The sequence below is a fragment of the Chaetomium globosum genome, genomic scaffold, assembly GCF_000143365.1.
Source record: "Chaetomium globosum CBS 148.51 scaffold_7 genomic scaffold, whole genome shotgun sequence".
Classification (NCBI taxonomy): Eukaryota; Fungi; Ascomycota; class Sordariomycetes; order Sordariales; family Chaetomiaceae; genus Chaetomium; species Chaetomium globosum.
Genome location: NT_165982.1, coordinates 3358301 through 3379354, shown reverse-complemented (window position 1 = coordinate 3379354; position 21054 = coordinate 3358301). Strand labels below are relative to the sequence as shown.

The 21054-nt window shown below is 56.1% G+C and overlaps 8 protein-coding genes across 8 annotated transcripts in view; 5 read left to right on the top strand and 3 right to left on the bottom strand.

The window, feature by feature from the left end:
• The window catches only part of CHGG_10643 (uncharacterized protein), a gene marked incomplete at both ends in the record, with an annotated part of 6489 nt that extends 2417 nt beyond the window's left edge, over positions 1 to 4072 (top strand). Inside the window, 6 exons of the mRNA XM_001228569.1 lie at positions 527 to 874; positions 1234 to 1705; positions 1807 to 1890; positions 2028 to 2416; positions 2677 to 3397; positions 3463 to 4072. Of these exons, the coding sequence (XP_001228570.1) occupies positions 527 to 874; positions 1234 to 1705; positions 1807 to 1890; positions 2028 to 2416; positions 2677 to 3397; positions 3463 to 4072 (2624 nt within the window). The remainder of the gene's footprint in view (positions 1 to 526; positions 875 to 1233; positions 1706 to 1806; positions 1891 to 2027; positions 2417 to 2676; positions 3398 to 3462) is intronic.
• A 1057-nt stretch (positions 4073 to 5129) lies between these two features.
• On the bottom strand, positions 5130 to 8031 carry CHGG_10642 (uncharacterized protein; the record flags this gene model as incomplete). Its single annotated transcript, XM_001228568.1, has 2 exons — positions 5130 to 5770; positions 5886 to 8031. The coding sequence occupies 2 exons, from the start codon at positions 8029 to 8031 to the stop codon at positions 5130 to 5132; spliced, it is 2787 nt and encodes a 928-aa protein (XP_001228569.1).
• Positions 8032 to 8766: 735 nt separating this feature from the next.
• CHGG_10641 (uncharacterized protein) lies at positions 8767 to 9285 on the top strand (the record flags this gene model as incomplete). Its single annotated transcript, XM_001228567.1, has 2 exons — positions 8767 to 8888; positions 8967 to 9285. The coding sequence occupies 2 exons, from the start codon at positions 8767 to 8769 to the stop codon at positions 9283 to 9285; spliced, it is 441 nt and encodes a 146-aa protein (XP_001228568.1).
• Positions 9286 to 9712: 427 nt separating this feature from the next.
• CHGG_10640 (uncharacterized protein) lies at positions 9713 to 11492 on the bottom strand (the record flags this gene model as incomplete). Its single annotated transcript, XM_001228566.1, has 5 exons — positions 9713 to 10133; positions 10314 to 10787; positions 10920 to 10947; positions 11049 to 11097; positions 11367 to 11492. 5 exons carry the CDS (start codon positions 11490 to 11492, stop codon positions 9713 to 9715), a joined length of 1098 nt encoding a protein of 365 aa, XP_001228567.1.
• A 913-nt stretch (positions 11493 to 12405) lies between these two features.
• On the top strand, positions 12406 to 13062 carry CHGG_10639 (uncharacterized protein; the record flags this gene model as incomplete). Its single annotated transcript, XM_001228565.1, has 1 exon — positions 12406 to 13062. The coding sequence occupies one exon, from the start codon at positions 12406 to 12408 to the stop codon at positions 13060 to 13062; it is 657 nt and encodes a 218-aa protein (XP_001228566.1).
• Positions 13063 to 13921: 859 nt separating this feature from the next.
• On the bottom strand, positions 13922 to 14712 carry CHGG_10638 (uncharacterized protein; the record flags this gene model as incomplete). The annotated part of the gene is made up of 2 exons (XM_001228564.1): positions 13922 to 14307; positions 14481 to 14712. 2 exons carry the CDS (start codon positions 14710 to 14712, stop codon positions 13922 to 13924), a joined length of 618 nt encoding a protein of 205 aa, XP_001228565.1.
• A 1454-nt stretch (positions 14713 to 16166) lies between these two features.
• CHGG_10637 (uncharacterized protein) lies at positions 16167 to 16792 on the top strand (the record flags this gene model as incomplete). Its single annotated transcript, XM_001228563.1, has 3 exons — positions 16167 to 16235; positions 16339 to 16580; positions 16762 to 16792. 3 exons carry the CDS (start codon positions 16167 to 16169, stop codon positions 16790 to 16792), a joined length of 342 nt encoding a protein of 113 aa, XP_001228564.1.
• Positions 16793 to 20161: 3369 nt separating this feature from the next.
• CHGG_10636 (uncharacterized protein) lies at positions 20162 to 20548 on the top strand (the record flags this gene model as incomplete). The annotated part of the gene is made up of 2 exons (XM_001228562.1): positions 20162 to 20181; positions 20287 to 20548. 2 exons carry the CDS (start codon positions 20162 to 20164, stop codon positions 20546 to 20548), a joined length of 282 nt encoding a protein of 93 aa, XP_001228563.1.
• Positions 20549 to 21054: the final 506 nt, after the last annotated feature.

The window sequence follows — 21054 nt, the reverse complement described above, 5'->3', positions numbered from 1 at the left end:
GTTGTATCGGCTGTTCTGTGTGCCGACCACATTTTCAATGATCTTGAGGAACTCTCGGCCGGTCGCGTCCTTCTGCATAGTCTCAACAATGCCAGCGGTGGTCCGCGCGACGCAGCTGCAAGTCGCTCTCGTAGCGCTTACTGCTGCACACGCGAACTGGAGGTGCAACCAACTATCACGGTTAGAATCACCGTGGTAGGGGCAAGCTGGTATATTGTGTGGTTGCACGAGGAACCGAATGTGGGAGGCGAGGCGCGCTCAGGGAAAACCCTGTGGCTGCGCACAGACCAGCGCAGAGCCACGTACAGCCCTACCACCAGAACCCCCACCTCGGGGCTCAGCCGTGCAACCCTAACCCTTACAAGGAACGGGCTGTGCCCGTGACACAAATGCTGCTGATGGGTTTCGTACCTAATCCCCCACTCCTGAACTCCCTTATCCTGTCCGGAGGACAATATTGCGCTCAAACTTTTGGAAATTACTATGGGAAATTGATAAGCAAAAATTACTATGGGAAATTGATAAGCAAAAATTACTCTGGGAATTGATATCCTTATCGCGATGGCCGATTGGTTCGTGAGCACGCTGCACTCGATTTTGGTCACGTGCCTCATTGGCTCTGCCGAAACTGCTTCATCTCCGTGTCCTCGCAATCCGCTCGACAATCGCGAACATCGCGGTTCTCGCCGTTTCCACGTCTACCGCTTTTCAAACCCAGGCCTTTCCATGGAAGACGTGATAGTCGTTCTGGGCGGCACTGCCGAGGCCGCTGCGGAGACAGCCGTGACACGCAAGTCGTGTACCAAATGCAATACTGAGCAGAACATTGACCAGTTCCTCGATGCCCGCGGGAACGGAAGGATTGTTGTCAACTGTCTAAGTTGCCGGCACAAGAAGAAGCTTCATGTGATATCCCTAGTTAAGGTAACGATAGTCGTTTCGATTCAGCTAACCTTCGCAGATTGAAGCGTCGCGAGCGAGCATCGGGATTTCTCGCGCAATCGCCCGCGGAGAAAATTCTCCCCTTCCTTTCGCACCGGTTGCTTACGCCTGGGCCTCGACGGAAACCTTACCCACGGCGTCCTTGCTACCATGTATCACGAAAGGGGTCCGCGTTCTTACAGATACCCCGGAAACGGCAGCCGCTCGGGATCAACGATTGACAATCCAGCGACGCCACCGCGTGGAACGACGCCATGGCGTGCAGCCTTCGCAAACCCCGACGTTAAGCAGCTAGCCATTCCCATGGGCTCTACTGGTTCCATGGGAGCCCCCCTCCTGATATGGAAACTCCTGAGTCGAGAAAGCACTTCGCAAAGATCTGGGGATACCACGTCACAGCTGTGAACCCGCAGCGAGATCATGGTGCTGACGAGGGTAACCCTTTATCTGTTGATTCTCTAGAGACGGACGTTACCTGGGAGTGGCTGAACAGAATTGTCAACCGCTGCCAGCGACACCATTGCTCGACGACTTACTGTCTTCGGGTGACGAAGAAAGATGCCCGGCGGGCTAGAGAGGCTGGAGATAGAGCTGAGGTCGCAGAGGCGGCCGGGGAGACTGCTGGAGGAGAGCAGCCAGCGCCAGAGCCCACGTGTCGTTTTCTCTTCCCCCGGCCTGTCCGAGAGGCTGCCGAGGTCATCAAGAGGCCTGGAAAGGGCTGGTGGTCGTTCGAAGCCGAACGCAACGATACCCACCTGAACCAGTACAATCCGCTCGTGTCTCTATGCTGGCTGGCCAATACAGACTGCTCGCCCTGCACGAGTGTGGAGGCTGTCGAATCAACTATGCTGCAAAATATTGCAGCAAGTCTGAGGCCCAGACCAGCACATATGCGCAGATTGCACAGAACATCCTGCCCCACATATCAGACAATAACCCGATAGTTTCGTTCGTGTCGAAGTTGATGAACAAACTAATCGGAGAAAGGGACTACTCTGCGCAGGAGATCTGCCATATCCTCCTGGGACTCTCTCTCCAAGAGGATAGCCGAGTGGTCCAGAGTGTTGACTGTAGACCTCCGCGAGAGGCATGCTCGCCCCAATCGACATCGCGGCTGATGGCGATATCCAGGAGTCTCAGACAGCATACGAGAAGTATCTTCGGCGGCCTGGCTCAATGGATGACGTCTCCTACTTTGAGTTCCTGCAAGACTGGAACTTCAAGGCGCGGAATCCGGCGAGGTGGGCGATCTGGCAGCCTCCTGCAATGCCCAGGGTGTTGTATTATTACCCCCGGTACAAGCCGGTCCGTTCCCATCAGCAGTACTCTGACTTCTGCCGCGTCAAGCTGCTCCTGAACCACCCCCATCGCCAGTCGGAACAATTGCTCGAGGTTGATGATCTGCAGTTTGACAACTACACTTCCGCATATCATTACTGTCTCGAGCACCACGTCCACCAGGACGACCACTACGGTACTGTCGACGAGCCCGATCCGCTGCCGGAAGAAGGATGAATTCGAGCGAGGGGAGGATGCTGGGGACATCACACTTGAGGATTGGCAGGAGGTGGCCCGGCTGGTCCCCGCCCTCCAACTTCCCGAAGAACCAGCCGACTTGCTTGGACGCCGAGACATTGATGTCAATTGCGACTGGACACGACACATTGGTCGCTACTCGCACGACCAGTTTGGTACCGGAGGTTACTGGGTGCAACTCCGTGGAGACGCTCCAAGTAATTACGACGTGGAAGAGATGCCCCCTCGCAGCCCGTGACACGTTGAACACGCAGCAGCGGCAGGTATACGACACGGTCATGCGCCACTACAGAGCCAAGAACGAGAACCGTCAGCCTCCGCCCCTTCGTCTACAGATCGACGGAGGAGGTGGGACTGGAAAGTCGTACATGGTGAAGGTGATCTCTTCTCATCTTCAGGCCGAGGCAGCTTCCTATGGCCGAGTTTCCCCCATTGTCAGGGCGGCCCCGACGGGCGTGGCGAGCAACCAGATAGGGGGACAGACTCTGCATTCCCTTCTGCGGCTCCCCGTCGACGGAAATTACCGCTCGCTCTCCGAGACCCCGACGACCCTCAACGCCTTGCAGCGGCGGTTCAGGGGCATCCACTACCTCGTGATTGACGAGAAGAGCATGCTCGGCCTCAAGACCCTCGCGTGGATCGACCAGCGCCTACGAGAGGTGTTCCCGGAGAATCGCGACGAGTTCTTCGGCGGCCTCAGCGTCATCCTGATCGGGGACTTCTTCCAGCTTCCCCCTGTTCTGAACAAGCCGCTGTATTCAACGCGCGACGACCTGAAGGATATCGAGATGGTCGGGCGCAACGCATACCTCTCGTTCGACAAGTCCGTGTTCCTGACCACAATACAGCGGCAGCAGGGCGAAGACCAGGCTCCTTTCCGAGCGAGGCCTTGGAAGAACTGCGAAAGGCTGATGTGTCGGTATCCTCCTGGGAGCTCCTCGCTTCGAGATGCTCTGTCAAGCTCTCTCCCGAGGAGGTTGACAGCTTTGCTGATGCGCTTCGCATCTATCCCACCAAGACCCAGGTCGTCGAGTACAACCACCAACACATGCTTGGCCTGGACAGCCCCGCCATTCAGGTCGAGGCAAAGCATGAGGGTGTTGGTGCGGAGAAGGTTGAATCCTCAAATGCCGGCAACTTGGCCAAGCGCTTGCCCTTGTGTGTTGGTTGCAGGGTGATGCTGACGCGAAATTTGTGGGCCGACGTCGGGCTCGTCAACGGCGCACAGGGCACAGTCTACGACATATCCTGGAAAGAAGGTGCCGACGTGCTGCGAGACCCGCCCGAGGTCATCATAGTAGCCTTCGATGACTACGACGGCCCGGCCTTCACGATGCCGAACGGGGAGCCGCTCCGTAGTGGAGAGAAGCTGGCTGTTCCCATCCTCCGAGTGCGGCAGGACTTCATGGTCGGCGCCAACTCATGTTCAACAGAGCAGTTCCCGCTGTTGGTCAGCTATGCGATCACCGTCCACAAGTCACAGGGCATCACCCTGGACAAGGTTGTCTGCGACATCTCTGCGCCAGAGTTTGCTTCTGGCCTCTCCTACGTGGCCGTTTCGCAGGGTGAAGACACTCGGCGGGCTGATGTTTGAGCGGCCCTTCGAACGCAGCAGAGATCTACCGCGAGACACCATCACCAGCTATGGGGTTGAAGTTGTCCGATCACGCTACCAGGCAACTGCAGGCGTTAGATGCTATGGCGGGGGAAGGTTCCATCAGAGTCTAATTGATTTGTAAGTAGCGAGGACGTGAGTGTAGATACGTAACGTGAGTGGCGGGATAGAAACGATTCGTAGATGGCTCAAGTAGATGGAGTTGTTGGCCGACGGACAGATATTGGCGCTTCGTCTCTCCCGTAATTAACCCTAACCCCGATTGTCCTCCGGAGAGGGACAGGAAAATTGCCAGGAGCGGGAGAGAGGAAGGAAGCGCCCCGTAGCGTAGCGAAGGGCCGCGCGACTGACGAACGAAGCGACGCCAGCAATTTTTTATATTATTATTCATACTCCGCTATGCCCTAGGGCGTGCCAGACCCTCTGCTATTTAGTGTACAGGAAAACCGTGCCCTCCCGGGCCGGGTGAAAAACCCATACCAACAATCAAGGAGCGATGCGTTTTAGTGAGCCTACATATACAAAGAGAGGAGGCCTCCTGGCCTCCGAACGGGGGCGCTTCAGGCCGCCGTTTCCAGCTCGAGCCTCCTGGCTAAGCTGTACATCGGCAGCTTCCCCGAGTCCATCAGCCAGTCGAGAACTCTCCTCGCGAGCCGTGCAGTTGTGGGATTGATACCGTGTAGAACAGAGTAAAAGTCCCGTCGTGTCCGAATTCCAGTTCTCTCCCATCTTCTAGTCAACGGTGGGGCCAAACACCACACTACCAGGTGTTCGGCAGTCTCTCGTCCCTCGCCACACTCGCAGGCAGGAGTCAGAACCTCCGGGACTCCCCGTGTAAACAAGAAGTCCCGTAAGCCTATTGCTCCCGTCCGGATTTGAATCAGCAGTGAGCTCTTCGCCTTGCTGAGACCGTCGTGCCTCCTTAGGGTTTCGTTCCGGAATAGCGTCTCCCGCTGATGGTCAAAGTCGTCCGCCGGCCTGGTAATTGCTCTGCCGTCCCGTTCCTTTAACCACCTCGCTCTCCAGGCCTCTTCTACTACCCTGTCCGTATCGACGATTCCCCCCGTCCAGCGCATGACCGTGCCCGCGGCTCTCTCCACCGCCGTAGGCCCTTGGGGTCCCAAGGTTCGCGGTCGGCCCCTGTTGCCCCTCCTCGAGCTAAGTCTCTGCTGTATCTTGCGGCAGGTGGAGAGGACAACGTTCGCCGCCGTCTTCTTGCCGCCTTGACGTCGTCCAGATCGGGTCGTTGGAATCGGTTTTCGAAATCGGCAAGCCGTTTGTTTAGGTACAAGTCCAATGGTGGGACCCACGTCTCTGTCTCGAGGTTACGGATTGGGGTAGACTTAAAGGCTCCCGCCACGATCCGCAAGCTCTTGTTCTGGGCCTTCCCGAGGGCCTTGGTGATGCCTTTCTTTATCGCCTCCCACATCCGTGGGGATGTGAAACGATGATGCGCCATAGGCCAGCGCCGACCGGATGCACTTTGTGTATACTTCTCGTGCTTTAGACTAGCCCCATTCCCCACGTCTTTGCCACGATCCTCGACAGAGGCATAGCTCTGGGTCCTCAGCTTCTTCTCCACCGCCACCAGGTGAGCCTTCCAGTTGAGTTTCCAGTCCAGCCAGACTCCCAGCAATCTGGCAGACCCTTCTGGTTTGACGGGGCTAGTGCCTCCCCCTGTGTTAGTAAGGTTTACCTGTTTGGATCCACTGTCGTCGCCCCTTGTTGAAATGGATGAGTTCGCTCTTTTCCGCGGCGAACTTCATCCCCCGACTTTCCGCCCATCGTAGACACGTTTCCCATGCCCCTTCCAGCTGCCGGATGTTAACCTCGGGGTTTCGGCCGAAAGCCAGGAGGTTGGTGTCATCCGCAAACCCCACAATAGCCAAGTGGGGATGTTCGTCCTTCAGCTGCTTGTATAGAGAGGCAATGTAGAGAATGAAAAGGACCGGTGAAAGCGGGGAGCCCTGGGGGACCCCTGCCCGAATCGCCGTTGGGGTCGCTGCCTTGCCGTCGAAAAGGAGGGTGGCCTCTCGGCCGGTCAACCAGTCTCTTATCCAGAGGACCAGCCACCTCGGGTAGCCCATTTCCCGCAGAGTTGCTAGCAGTCGGGTATGGTTGACCGTGTCAAAGGCTCCTGAAATGTCCAGTTGCAATAGAGACGCCGCACCCTTGTGTCTCCACGCCTCCTGGACCTGGGCTACCACTAGCCGGACAGCTAGCTCCGTGGAGCGGTGTGCCCTGTTTCCCATTTGTTCGTCTGGGAGCAGGCCGTTGGCCTCTGCCGCTAGGGTGACCTTCGTGGCGACCACCGATTCTATTACTTTCCCCAGGGTTGGTAGCAGAGCAATGGGCCTGTATCCCCCAGGGGTCTGATACACCGGCGGAGCCTTTCCTGGTTTCGGCAGTACTACAGTCTTCGCCCTCTTAAAACGGTTGGGGAACCATCCTAGCTCCAGGCACCTTGTCGCCAGAAGGGCCAGCACTTCAGCTAACGGTGCTCCGCACGCCTTCAGAAGGCCCATCGGGAGCAAATCCTCGCCTGGCGCCTTCCAGGGGCTCGCTCCTCCTATCGCCCTCGTGATCTCGGCCGGCTTCACTGCCTGTGAGACGTCGAAGCCCGGGTCCCGGCTGTTCAGGAAGGTTTGGTCTTGCACGTCTGTGAGATTGGCCGGGGGGCTCGGGAAGAACCTCTCGGCCAGGGCGTTGGCTTTCTGGTCATGCGTTTCAGCCGTCACTTGCCCAGACGGATTCTTGAATGCCGGTAGTTTCGGTGGTTCAGGCGGTAGAAAGCTCCGTCGTCTGGCCCATCTTTCCAGGCTCCACATCTGGTCAGGTTTTCTCGCCTCGCTTGCCTTCTGCAGGTCGCTCCTCCAAGCCCTCGTCCGTGCTTCGCGGGTTGTCCTGGCGAGGTCCTTGAGCCTCTCGCTGGAGCTCTTCCCAACAGTACTCTGCCCGGGTCTCCTTGGCCAATCTCTCGGCTCTCCTAGCCTCCCGGGCAGCCTGTTGCACTTCCCTGGTCCACCAAAGAAGAGCTGAAGCCGCAATTGGCCTTCTTCCGTAGAGGTGCTCTCACCAGCGACCCAGGTGAGCCATTCGACTAGGTTGTCGAATGCTCTGCCGAGACCTTCGGTCGTCCGGATTCTAGCCACCAGTCCATTTGGCCCCGGGTCTGTGAGGCCCATCGCCTCGCAGAGCAGTGCTAATTCGGCTTTCGCCCTTCCCCTATCCATCTTCTTCCAGGCCCATCCCACTGGTTGGGCCGGCCTCGGCCCAGTCCCTGTCCCAATCTCGAGCATTTGCGGGTAGTGGTCTGACTTGCCACGGCACTCTTCCCCGTAGTATACCGTATGAATGCACTCCGAGGCCCAAAAGTGATCGATGGTTGACGTGCGGCCTCGTTGCCGCCCCTGGGGAGCTCGCGTAACTGCTCCCCTCGGCGTCCTGATGGTAAGGTCCCACAGGGAGCTTAGTTGTAACAGATCTTCGGCTCCCCTTTCGTAGCGTCCGAATTCGTCCCACAGCGGGTGCTGCAGGTTAAAGTCCCCCGCCAGAACTACTGGGTGGTCTGGCCTCGGCCGTCCCTGGAGGGCCTGCGGTACGTTCTCACCGTTGGGGGGGTTGTAGACGGACCATAGCTCGAGCCCGTGGCCTTCTTGGCCTAGGTCCGCCTCTGGGAACCGTACGCGACACCAGTTCTCCGAAACCTCGGAGTCCCACTGCCCGATCTCGAATTTCTTGCTCACATATATCGCTGCTCGCCCCTCGAGCTTGAACACCAGGTGGTATTTGCTGCTCCGGGGGCAGTACGTAGACTTCGTCTCCCTGTTGATCCATGGCTCCTGCACCGCCAGGAGGTCGTACTTGGCTTCCTCTAACAAGACCTCCAGTGCTTGCTTGTTTCCTTCCGTGTTCCAGAGTAGGATTCTAAATATCATCCTCTGCGACGGTGATCGAATCCATTGCTTCGTCTTCGTCTCCTTCGCCGCCGGTTTGTTCGGGTGTGGCGGTGGCCGCGGGGTTGGTAGGGGTGGCTGGCGCTGGCCCGGCAGCCGACTGTGGCGTCGGGGTCCCGGCGCCGTCGCAGATGACCACCGGGCTTGCGAATCGCACGCTCGGCACCTCGAAGCTAATCTTGGTCTGCTGTGGGTCCGTGAGAGCCTGACGCTGTGCCTCCCTTATTTATAACCCCTTTGTACATCGTTCCATGTACGCATCGATTCCCCGTTCCGGCAGGTGTTCAAGCATTACTGGAGACTGGTGCAAGCGAGTCGCAGCCGTATGACGTACCTTAAGGATCGGCGCTTGACCTTGCGGCTGATAATACGACATATTGCAACGCTATCTCCAGATCACAGCTTGGTCTGATCCTTGGCTAGCGATACGGGGTCAAGGGGGTCCTCGCTAACAACTGCGCGGAGCCACAACAACACCACAGGCACGGGGATTTCCACCAATTACCAACTTCTTCCCCATGCAATCGTCCCACTGGACTGGCTTAATGCCGCGGGTTAATGGAACGCGAGCCGGTGATTCGGCACCATGTCGACAAGTATTAAGCTTCTAACCACTCCCTCCGAAATCCTCATTCTTTGTATCAATTCGAAAACCAGGACATCAACACCACACGAGCTTATCTCCCCAGGTACCTAACAAATCGCAAAACCGCCAAAATGAAGTTGTCACTCCTCTCCATGGCCACTGCCGCCTCCGCCGCCGCAGTCACCAAGCGCGACGTCGTCTTCGAAGCCCGCAACTTCACCGCCAGCTGCGTCCCCCACAGTGCCATGTGCCAGTACGTATCACAACTTCCAGTCAGAAGCCATCAATCAGCACACGCATGCAGCTAACACCGACCTCCCCCTTCCCTTAGCTACTCCCTAAACGCATTCATGCCCGGCACCATGGACACCCAAGGGTACGACTGCAGCGCGTCGGCCCCCGGCGCCGGCGTGGCCATCCTGCCCGAAATCCAGGGCGGCGCCTGCCCGCCTTCGTCGCGCACCTTCGACATCGTCCGGAGCGAGGAGGGCCTGACCGTCATCGTCAGCGTGCAGGTCTCGCGCCTGAGCTACACCAGGGGCTCACACTTCATCCCCAACGAGCAGATCAAGATGATCGAGGGGGTCACGCCGACGGGCAACTACCAGGCTTATGTTGGGCCCAAGGACTTTTCTCTTGAGCGGATTTAGGAGTTGATTGTGGGAGAGAGGTGTCAGAGATGGGGTCTCTCTGGATCGGGGGCGAGAATGGATGATAGGTGTATGACGAAGTGTGCATATCGATCAATGTACGTAATTACCACATTTGGGTTCAGAAAAGGATGTAAAAATGGGCAAATGGAGTTCGTATTGAACTTGAATCAATTTGTCTGGTGAGACCAAGACTTGTGTCAAAGGTGGCGGTGGATAGGTATTGACCAAGCCTCAATCCCGCTTCAACAAAACCACCCCTGACGCAAGGAATTAGCATCAGATTGCAACGACCTAATATTCCCAAACTGTATTATGATACAGGAACCAGCTGATGTTCCTCTCAGCCCCTCCGCCACGCGCCCCCCCTTCCCTCCTGGCATCACCATCCACATCCCCGAACAAGAGCCACAAGACATAGACTCACTCACACGTTCTGATCGTGCAAAACCCGCATAAACACCTCATAATTCCCCGTCCCGCTCGGATCAAACACGGCAAAACAAATCTGCTGCCACCAACCCCCGGAAAACTCATCCTCCCGCAACACCTCCAACCAACAATGCGCCACATCCTCCGGCGGATTCGCATACACGCCACACCCCAGGGCACCCAACACCAAATGGCGATGCCTATGATGCGCGGCAATGCGCAGCACAAGCCGCATATTGCGCTTCGTCAAATCCCGATCCGTATCCGACTGAAACACCGTCTTGCGCGCGCCGCCCGCGAGGCGGAAGGTCTGCGTGCGCGGGTTGCGCAGGGCGGACGATGCTGACGACGCTGACGAGGGGGGGCGGCGCCGTGAGCGGCCGGATGCCGGGGAGCAGCCGGTGGCCGCGGCCGAGCTCGTCGCGCACGACCATCACGTGGGGGCTGTAGATGGCGTCACCGCGCGGGAGGGGGTGTTGCGCTGTGTAGGGGAGGGATTTCCAGAGTGAGCTGCGGTAGCAGAGGGCTTCTTCCTGCGCGAGTGCGCCGTTGAGCCACCCGCCGCCGGGCTTGTCGTGGCGCGCGAAGTTGACGACCAAGGAGCGCGGGTTGTCGTGGAGGGGTCTTGGTTGGTGGTGGAGGGGAGGAGGGCGAGGCCGGCGTTGAGGGTGTCTTCGTTGAGGACTTGGATTTTGGTGGGGGTGGAGAAGGCCGGGCAGAAGAAGGGGTTGAGGCGGCGGAGGGTGTCGAGGTTGTATTGGGAGGAGGATTCCGCCTTTTCGGTCGTGCTGAGCTGCTCCAGGATGCGGCCGATAACCTCTTGGGTTTCCCGGGCTACCTCCCTGAGTGCCTCGCGTGAGTTTGGTGGCGAGTTGAAAGTCCCCGTCGAGGTCTGTTGGAAACCTGGGAGGGCGGACGCCTGTCCCCGTCCATTTCCCAATCCTGACCCAGAGCCTGATTCGCCCATGGTCGTCCTGGTAATATAGGGTGATGTTCTGCGGGCTGGCACCCTTCGGGGAGGTGTACGTGGTCGCGATGAGCTCGCCGATGACGGCTTATCGTCCTGACGACTACCCACGAAAATGTTTAGAATATAGGTGGTTTATTTTTGGTGGTGCAGAAAGGGAGCAGGAAAGTAAGTACCGAGGACGCATTAAAGCGAAAGTCCTCGTCGATCCTCACATGTAATCAATTGAACATACCAATGTTGAGGCAGGTAGAGAGGTAATGCTAGCAAAGCAAAGGTCAAAAACAGAGCCGCGGTCGTGTTTTTACCGATGTCATGTCCCGTGGAAATTGCTTACACACTTCCTCCCTGATGATGCACGCACCCACTGGCCTTATCCCAAGTTTCTGAAAGTCTTGTCTGGTTGTGAGGGGCTTGATCGAGTGTAAAAGAGTGGTCATGACATTGTTCATGGCCGAATTTGTGTTTCTCAAATCTCGACACAGTTAAGAGCCTACCGCAGCGGGCTGAAACTGAAAGCGGGGTAGCTGCCTATTCTCAAATCCCAACCAAGGACTCTTTTTAGGTAGGCTTCCTTCTGGGACAGCCGATTCCCACAATGCTTCCAATGCCTGCATGTGCAACGTAACCGATCTAGGCATCTCAGGCTGACAACCCATTATGCAGCTGCGGTCGAAACAACGTAAAATTCTTTTCCGACGGGTGACGATGGGTAACAGTTGTAGTTGGCGCCTTCGGCGGTAGAAGACAGGGCCACAGAGCCGGCGCAATATTCCAGGGGCAGGGAGGCTGCACCCCTCTCTTCCATGGTTTCCGCAATCGATCAACCACCTAAGTTGGTACGAACCATCAGTGGTGGACCAGAAACGGGCGTCACTGTGGCTTCACGCCCAAAGTCGCACAAGAGAGGTAGCTGACGGTAAACTCCAAACGTGGCTAATGTTCGCGACGAGGGCAGCCGGAAAACGTGGGGTTTACTGACCTGTCTGAGGTATGTCTGCTTGAAAAAGCAACTGCCATTCGGCATGAGGTTCTGCTGCCGCTTTGTTCAGAGACTTTCACGCCTGGGAAAGGTATCAGGCTGTTCTGAGGCTCGCACCCACCCCTCCCCCCCCCCCCCCGCCCGGTAAGATAAGAGGAGACTTCATGTCCGGCGCTGGGCTCAACTCATCTATTTTCATGATCATTGCCAAGCGCACTTTTTCACATCTCCAAACACCTGCCGAGGGCTTTCAGGACTCCTTTGGGAGTCGGAGTTGTTTCTCGTCGGTCGGACGTTCTTGAGTCATCGGCAACATCTATCGCCCTGGCCGAGAAGGCCGGTGATCCCCACCATGAAATGGATCCAGTATGATTGTGCCCCTTGCTTGTCGGGGCTCACGGTGATCCATTCCCACTGACAGAATGGTTGTTAGCCTATCTATGAAATAATTGGATTATGGAAACAGGGAGTATCAACTCTGTAAGTTATTGGAAGAAGTACTGCCAGTCATCGGAGGGTGAGCAGTGGTTGTGGCCAATCGCCCCGCGCCGTTGAGACGTCAAGACGCCCCAAAATGGCGTGCTAGATTCGGGGGCTAGAACAAGAAGTTTTACACTTGACCTGGTTGGTATATCTAGCTGGAGCCCGTGAACGTTGAACGGACAGCTTTCTTGAAATCCGAATCAAAAAGCCTCACCGTCACTCCTTGCCCAGTTCTAAGCAACGACGACGAAGCGATATGTCGTCCACGGTGTATCTCGTCCGCCACGCTGAGTCGGTACACAATGTGACCAAAGACTTCAACCTCCGCGACCCTGGCCTTACCGAGCTTGGATTTACACAAGCGGCATCTCTTGCCTCATTCCCAGCCCTTTCGTCCATCGCCATCGTCCTCACTTCGCCGTTGACTCGGGCCATCGAGACCACCATTGCAGGTTTCGGCGCCATTGTCGATCAGAGTATCGGAGGCGAAACTGGTGGCAGGGAGGGCGTTGCGAGGCTTATTCTCGATCCTGATCTGCAGGAGCGCAGTGACCTGCCCTGTGATACGGGCTCCGACATTGGGACTCTCAGGGCCAGGTTTCCGGGTCTGGATGTCAGCGCTCTCGCGGAAGAGTGGTATGTCAAGGAGGGCGCGCACGCAGCCAATGATGCAGCCGTTGCTGCACGTGCTAGATCCGTGAGGGAAAGGCTTCAGGCGTTGGCTAGGGACCTGGTAGATGGTGGTGTGCCCGAGACGAAAAGGGCCATTGTTGTGGTCACACATGGCGTGTTCATGAAGTTTTTGGCAAAGGACGATACGCTTGATCTTCCCAAGGCAGGTTGGAAAGCTTATACCATTGGAAACGGCGAAGAGAGCGATAGGACTGGGCCAGTTCTTACTCCTGTTGAATAAGGATGGTAGGGGACCTCTTAATTCTGAGTCGACTTCCTAATTCCGGGATCTAGGTGCCATCTTAGGGTATGCTATCTCTCTCCCGAGACTTGCTCAACTTCTCAAAGACACACGTTGTCCGGTTATCAAACCCTCATTCTTGAGGCTGGTGTTCCTATCACGTAAAAAGAGGAACCGAGATTACCATGCAAAGAAGAAACAAACGCTGCAATTCCTCGCTATCTAATGCCATTCTTATGCTCGGCCGTCCCAAGTAAGTTCCCAACGCCGCTAACAAACAATCTAACGCAATCCAAACACTGTGCTGCTAGCAGGCATTAGGCCCTGCTCCCAACCCCAAACACAGCTCAAAAAATCCAAACCCACACCCCCCTCCCATCATCAATCAAGCCGCGGCCCGCACGCCCCTCCTCTCGCCCCGCATCTCCTCCATAACCCTCGTATGCGCGACCGCCAACACCCGATAAATATTCGCCAGCTCATAATCCCCATTCCACTCGAACCCCTCGCTCGACCGGCGCGCCACGTCGGCCAGGCGCGCGTGCGAGCTCTCGGTCAGGTCGGCGTCGATCACCCAGTGCTCGGCGCCCTTGACGGGGAACCGGTACACCACGTGCTTCCATTCCGACCGCCGCACTTCCATCTGCCGGGCTCGGTCGTAGGCGGAGTCGGGGGTCGCGCGGAGTTGGGAGAGCCGTTCGAGCGGGGAGTCGGGCACGAGCCAGGGGGGTGGTGTTGGCGTTGTTGGGGCTGGGGTGGTTGGTGTTGTTGCCGGGGGTGCGGGGGGAGTGGGGGGGATTTTGGGGTTGGGGGATGGTGAGCAGGGCCCGGGTTGATGGTTGTGGGGTTGGTGGTGGTGTTAGTTGTTGTTGGGGTTGGGGGAGAGGTGAAGGGCGAGGCCGAGGTTGCGGGCTTGTTTGGTGAGGTGGAGGTGGAGGTGTTGCGGGCAGCGGAGAGGGGGGGGATGGCCGGGGGGTGCGGTGGCTTCTTGTTGGGTGTCGGTGGCGTTGCCCTCGGGCTTCTTCTCGACGATGGCCGGCGGGCTATCGTAGACGGAGGAAGCTTTGGTGGAGGTGTTGGGCTTGTCGCCTGTTGACCGAGAGGCGGAGGTGGTGTTCTCCTTGCTGGAGGACTGCAGCTCAGAGCTCTGCCGTGCGGAGCCGGCCTCGGTCGACATGACGGGGGACGAGCCCACTTTGGTGTTTCTCCCTTGTGACATGGGCGGGCTGTTGTAGACTAGAGACCCTGGCGTTGCCATGTTTGCGTTCAGGATGCGTCAATGCCGAGTGCCCCTGACTCCTGAGGTGACATAAGACCGCCTCCTGATTCTGGTGACATGAGAGGTGACGTGAACATAGGGGGGCTATCTGGTTTCTTGACAGTGTGTCCGGACATTGGTGAGCCGATGTATGGGCTACCTACGAGTTGTGAAGCGGGCTGTGGGGATTTCTGGAGACTCGATGGCGACGGCGCGACCGGAGATCTAGGAGGTGTTCTCGCTTTGACATTTCGATACCGGGACGGTGGCAGCCGGGGCGACGGCCTTTTTAAGGGGACCATGAACAAGTCCCGGTCGTTCTCGCAGTCGACGGGCTCAATGAGAGGCGCCGACTCGCTGGTGATGGAAGCATCATTGGGCTTGAACTCCATGATGTCGAACTCGCAGAGTTCAGGGAATGGTCCGGCGTTGATTTGGCTAATACAGTCTCCCAGGACGTGAACAAACTGAAATAAAGTTTCGAGATCGCCGTCGATCCTCCGGGCAGCGGATGCGTTTTTTTATACGGTCGCTCATCGCGAACGACTCCATGGACGGCCATCGCGGCGTCCGGGGCGGGAACCACGGCGGACAGAACATGACCAAACGGTACTGTTTCTGGCCGTTACCCATTTTGTGGCCTGAAACGGGGAATTCAGCAGCATTTCGCCCCCAAATAATACGCGCCTACAACAAAGGGGGTGGTTTTGCGGAGTGGTCTCCCACGCATGTAATGGCTTTCAAGGGGTGGCCAACATCCGGGCAAGGGTTGGAGGCGGTCTCGGGGGGGTACAAAGATCGTTAAATGGGCCAAGGAGAAGGGCGAAATGTCCAGTACGGAAGTGGTCCAGCAAGCTGTTTGGCTGGAAAAGCATCAGTTGATTCGGGATGGGCTCTGAGTTGCTTATGTTGGCCGTCCCGAAAGCCAACTGGCTATGAAACGGCCTGTTTGAAGCCGCCGCATCTGAAATCGGAAGCCCAACCCCGAGCCAAGCGCTTGTGTGTTGGATTTGGCCGGGACTGCGCCACGGCCGGCCCGTATCACTGACCACCCCAGACATGCGCGACCCGTCCCCGATCCGATAAATTGGTCGACTCCCCCCCCGTTGTTTTCTCATCTTCTTCATTCCTTCCGTGGTCACCTCGCCACTCATCGGGTGTCGTAGTTAGCGAGTTACTAAATAGGACTGGTGGCCCCTTATTTTCCAACCCCAACTCCAGTCTGTATGTGCACCAGACATCATACGGCCATGCTAAGAGGCAAGCTAGAACCCCACGAGCTTTGACATGATGGATAATATGGGCAGGGAAAAAGAACAACTTTGTGTTGACCTAGGTTGGAGTAGTATGAAGAACAGCAGCATAAAAGCCATGGCTCAGATGTGCAACTGTGGGCTGGGTGGTTGCTGAAATGTTTATACCCGGGCATGGTTGGATGTTAGCCCCTGCTGTGCCACGTTGTCAGCACACGTATGCAACCAAAGACAAGCTGAACAAAGAGCGCAAGGCTCGTAAATACCGCTGTGAGGAGCTTCCCCCATGCACTTCCAGGGCTGCTTGGCCAATCGGTTGGTGACGGGTTCCACGCGCCAATCACAGTGGTTCTGCTGCTTCACTTCGCGAGCGATTTGCGAAAACCCAAGCATCGGGATCGCCGGGTTCAACTTCATCCCCATCTCATCACCTCATCGCTGCCGAATTGACCGAATACCACTTCTTGACATCCCAGACCCAGACTCATCCATGTACACCATCCCCGACCATGGCACGCTCGAGATATCCCGCCCCATATGCCATTCTCCATCTCTCATTACGCTTCATCTCAGTCGGGTTGTGCATTGCTACAATGGCCAGCGCAAGTTACGCAACATCAAGAGGGGGGTATGGGACAGGCATGGTGGGCGCCTTCATCGCGGTAATTGGCTTCATCCGTCGCTCCTGCTCCTGCTCCAGCCCCTGTCAAGACCTTAGTTTCCCAATTGTCACTTGTCATCATACTCACACTTCCTTGTTAATAGTCCGTCTTGACCATGATGATCGACCTAGCCGAAATCTCAGGCCTGGTCGACCCCGCGAGGGACGTGCCCCGAATCAAAGAGACTACCATCGTCTATCTGGAAATGATGGTCGTAGCTATTTGCGGCATTGTCCCAATCATGGTGCTGATGGCATATACGGGCCTACAACGATACGACTGTGAGGAGCTACGGCCCAAGGCGGAGTGCGATGAAGAAGAACAAGCTAGAAGGGATGTCGAGATGTATGTCTTCTTGGCTTGGATAATCCCGTTATGTCTAGCGTAAGTGCATCTCCATCCGGTTGTTGTCCGTTTCGATCGTCCGTGGGTGGGTTGATGTAAACACGGAGACGTCACTGACCTCAAACGTCACAGGGGAATGCACCTAATGTTCTCCGTGCTTGGATGTTTTGATTGTTTTCAGAGGAGAGGGTGGACGCCACCGCCGCAAGTAAGAAGTAGGAGGAGCTCGGTAATAAGTGCCTGATCTACTTCCCTCGGATGCTTGTATTATGTATATACGATTTGATGTTTTCCAGCGATATCTTGATACGGATAGATAAACGATGAGCATGCCACATGACAAATGTCCCCGGGGCGTATTGTGGTGGTTACCTTTTGAGAAACACTCGCGCTAACGGCCTGAAACGCGGTGCGAGCGTTTCCCCAAGAGGGCGACGTATATGGTTTTATGGTGTGATGTTCCAGAAGCCCCGAGGCCAACAATTTAATATCTTAACAGCATTCAGTTTGTCGAGGGGTAACTAATATCTTAGTTTCGGTTTATTATATTTGGTCCGGTCAGTTGGGGGCATTGCGAAGAGCCAGCACAAGCGAGGTACAAGAGCCGATGAAGGTAACATTAACTAACCAAACAGCAACGCTTTAAATTTGCGAGGCACAGTGGACGGTTCATAATTACGGAGAGGGGTCCCGCGATTTCGTCACCTGCGAGAAGCAAAGTGGCCAGAGCCCAACCTCTCTGGTTCTCTGGTCTATGGCCATTCCCAAAACGTTGATTTCTTATCAGGCCGCTGCCAGGTTGATAATACCGCCCCTGTCTCGGATATGTACCCCCATCGTGTGCAATATGTGGGAACTCAAGAATTAACATCACCAGGATACGACTGTAATGGCCTCCAGTGATAACATCCCCGGACATGGTAACTATACCACAAGGAACTTGTTTCAGCAGCTTGATGTTACAGATGATCAGGGCTTAATATATAATGGGGGGAAAGAACTCGACACCAATTTGGAGATTATCCCATATATCAACTCTTTGGCGATGCCCCTAAACCTTCCTTGACCCGGTACCTCCCCCTATAACAGTAAAACTTAAAACCGTGCCAGTCCCGGCGCCCCCACCGCTGACGTGTAGCGCGACCTGGTGATGGCGGGGTGGGGGGGGTTGACGTGGGAGGAGATGTTGATGCGGATGTGGGTGGGGGCGAGGTGCCGGCGGGTGGTGGTTGCGGTCAATAGCTGCGTGGGACTTGGGGTGTCGATGGTGCCCGGGAGTGGGCTACGTGGTTGGGGATTGCTGCGGGGAAGTTAGGTATGTTTGTTGGAGGTTGTCTGTCATGGGCGAGGAGGGAGATAGGGCACATGTAGGTGCAGGGTGGGAACAAAGGGGGAGCCTTGGTTGACGCGGTGGGGTTGGTGGAGGGAGTCTGGGAGGTCAATCTCGTTGTACTGAGCGTGTGAGAGGCAGTAGATGAGGATGGGTTAGGAGTGGTTGGTGAATGGGGGCCACTTGGCGAAAGAGGAGCCGTAGGGGATTCGCGTTTGGGGCTCGAGGGCGGGGGCGGAGAGGCAGCGGGCAAAGGGCTCAACATCGTCGTCTTCGATTTCGTATTCCACGACGGGGATGATGGAAGCGGCGTCGAGCACCACACTGAAAGAGATGCGGTCAAGTCGTACAAAGACTGGCCTCAGGATCTTGTTGCGCCTCACCACTTCCTAGTGACCGCGGAAAAGACGGCTCTTGTCTACGATGCCCTCAAAGTGGACCAGCTCGGATCGAAGAGCATAGCATTTCCACAATCTCTTGTATAGCTGAAGCCTCCTGGGTGGCTTCAGCTACCACTTCCAACGAGGCAAAGATGGTATTGGCGCTCATCGGACTCGGCTCAATACCAACTATAAAAACTAGGAGCGGCCGTTTCGCATCAACGGATTGGTATCCCCATACAAGTTGGCCGATTTAGCCTTCCGCGTTACGTTATTGTTGGAGCAGCAGATCCCATGTAAGGAGTTCGTTCTGTCGGTATGGGCTGCCATGGTTACCTAGGTAGTCTTGCCTGGGAAGGCCGCCAAAGCGAATCTATTCATACCCTGGAAGCGAGAGAAAGACCCATGATCCATCCTTCTCCTTCCCAAGGCCTCTCTGAACACCAAAAACAGCAATTGAGGGTCGAACCGTTAGTCCGCAGCATACATCAGTCGTTATGGATGATCGCTTTGGACAGGGGTAAAACACCGGTCGAACGACCGGGGAAGACGTGTGTGGGTTGCGTGGAGGGTTTGCCCTTTTGAGGGGACATATGTGTAGGATCAGATAACTTCAATGGAGTGTCTGTTCTGCCGACAAATGCACCGAGTAGCGGCCCTGCCAGTATTTATGGGTTGCTCTAACTTCCGGAGCTGGGTGTCGACTCATAGACTACAGTTATCGCTCAACGGAGCTTGGAGAGGGCTAGGAGCTAGTCACAAAGGATGGCAATGAGGAGTAGGAGGATTGCGGCGGCTCCCTGGCACTTGGCGGCGGCGCGTGGTCCACAAGGATTCTACAGAGGAAAGTCTGTGCCCCATCCGACCGGATAGACTTTGCGAACGTACAAATACCAGCCTCGGATGCTTATCTCACTCTCTCTACCCTAAACGAACGAAGGTGTTGTGGACGCATGGTAGTCTAAAGGTGTACGCGACAGATAGCTCTAGACTTACATAGGTTAGCGCCCCTGGAAACCGTACTTTTAGGCCGGTTACTGGACTGGATATTGCGCCCCGGGAATACCATCCCACGAAGCACAACCCAAAACTCCACCGCCCCACTATCCCAATGGGTCCTCAGGAAGCACGCCGCACGCCGGTTGGATACCTGAGACCAACAAGTGAGTTTACAGCTTTCCTAAACATAAGACATAGTCGGCCTTGCCGGAAGATACCGGTGGCGAGGGACCGCTCAACTACGGGGCCGTCAGCATCGACCTTTCTATACATGATGAATCCGGTTTCATGTAGTTATTTATTTCTTTTTACCGGGGCAACGTGGATCACGGTGCTACGTGAAAGGCGCTGATCACGGTTCTATGACGCTTACCTGGCCGAACCGCCCTGACCGTGGATGTCCTTGTCCGCCCTATGAGCTGCCACATGGATATCCCGGTATGGTCCCACTTGTATCGACGCGATGGATTAAGGAGTTCCTTAAGGGGATGGCTTCACTGTGCCATGCCATCTCCTCGATGGGGTTCGCCTCACCACCAGACCCGGAGGAACCGTCTATGATTTCATTTCTCGCGATCTGCTGCAACAAAGCATGGGCCAGGGCGACATTGAACCAAAATGTTCTTTGATGGCGGCCGCAATCTATCATTGCAAGGGGAATGTGCTGCCATGGCGACTGTATCATGTTCTCCCGCTTGTCGTGCCAGGTTATGTGAGAAATCTTTGCTATAAAGACCGGCCTCCCTCATTGATTTGAGAAAGCCTCCTTTTCATCAGATCATTACACCAGCTTTATCTCCACATCTTATTTTATCAACACCTTCCAACTCGTACCCAGAGTTTTCCAGCTCCCATCATTATCCATCTCCATCATGCCTAGCAACGACTACCCGTCAGTCAGGCACCATTAAACCTCCATTCTTGTCCCCGCCCATAGCCCCCGTACCTCGAGTGGTTTCAATACCATGGCATACTAACATACTCTCTCTAAACCTAGTGCCGCTATCAACCGCGCCTGGAAGGTCAACGCCATGGACGGCCCGCGTTCTGTTGACTTCCAGTCCCGATTCAACGTCCTCGAAGACGTACGCGGCACTCCTACCGGCGTCAGGTTCTCAGCCCCGTGCCCCGTCGACACCTGTGTCCAGTGCTACGCCGGGACGAAAGGGACGGGCATGATGACGACCGTCAACGTCCCCGCCAACGGCGTGGGGGCGTTCGAGGTTTCGTTCAAAAGCTGGAGGGTTATCAGGCGCTAATTGTTGAGGAATAGGCAGGGCTGCTGCTTTCTTGTTGCTTGAGCCGCGGATGGCCTGAGTAAGTATGGAAGTAGCATGAGAACCATTTTACTAGTGGGGCAATGGAGCTTAGATGGATGCTAGGCATCTAAATAAGATTTTTGTTCTCAAAATAGAATCCCAAGTGCCATGGCGTGTGCGTCTATACCTACATATCCAACCCCCTAATCATCACACGGCCCCATCAAGGAATTGGGCCAAAGATTCAAGTGTCAGAACGGCCACTGCATACCCAGCACCTTCCCCTCCACCCTCAAAACACTCACCAACACCACCAACACCACCAACACCACCAACACCACCAACACCACCAACACCACCCTTACCCCTCAACTCCAACCCCACCCGCCACACCTTGACCAAGCCAACGCCTACGTTCACCAGCGCCCTTGCCCAGGGATACGGTACGTCGGCGAGACCCAAAGGCTTGTTGGTCAACGGCGGGCGGCGGCAGTGGGTGACGCTGG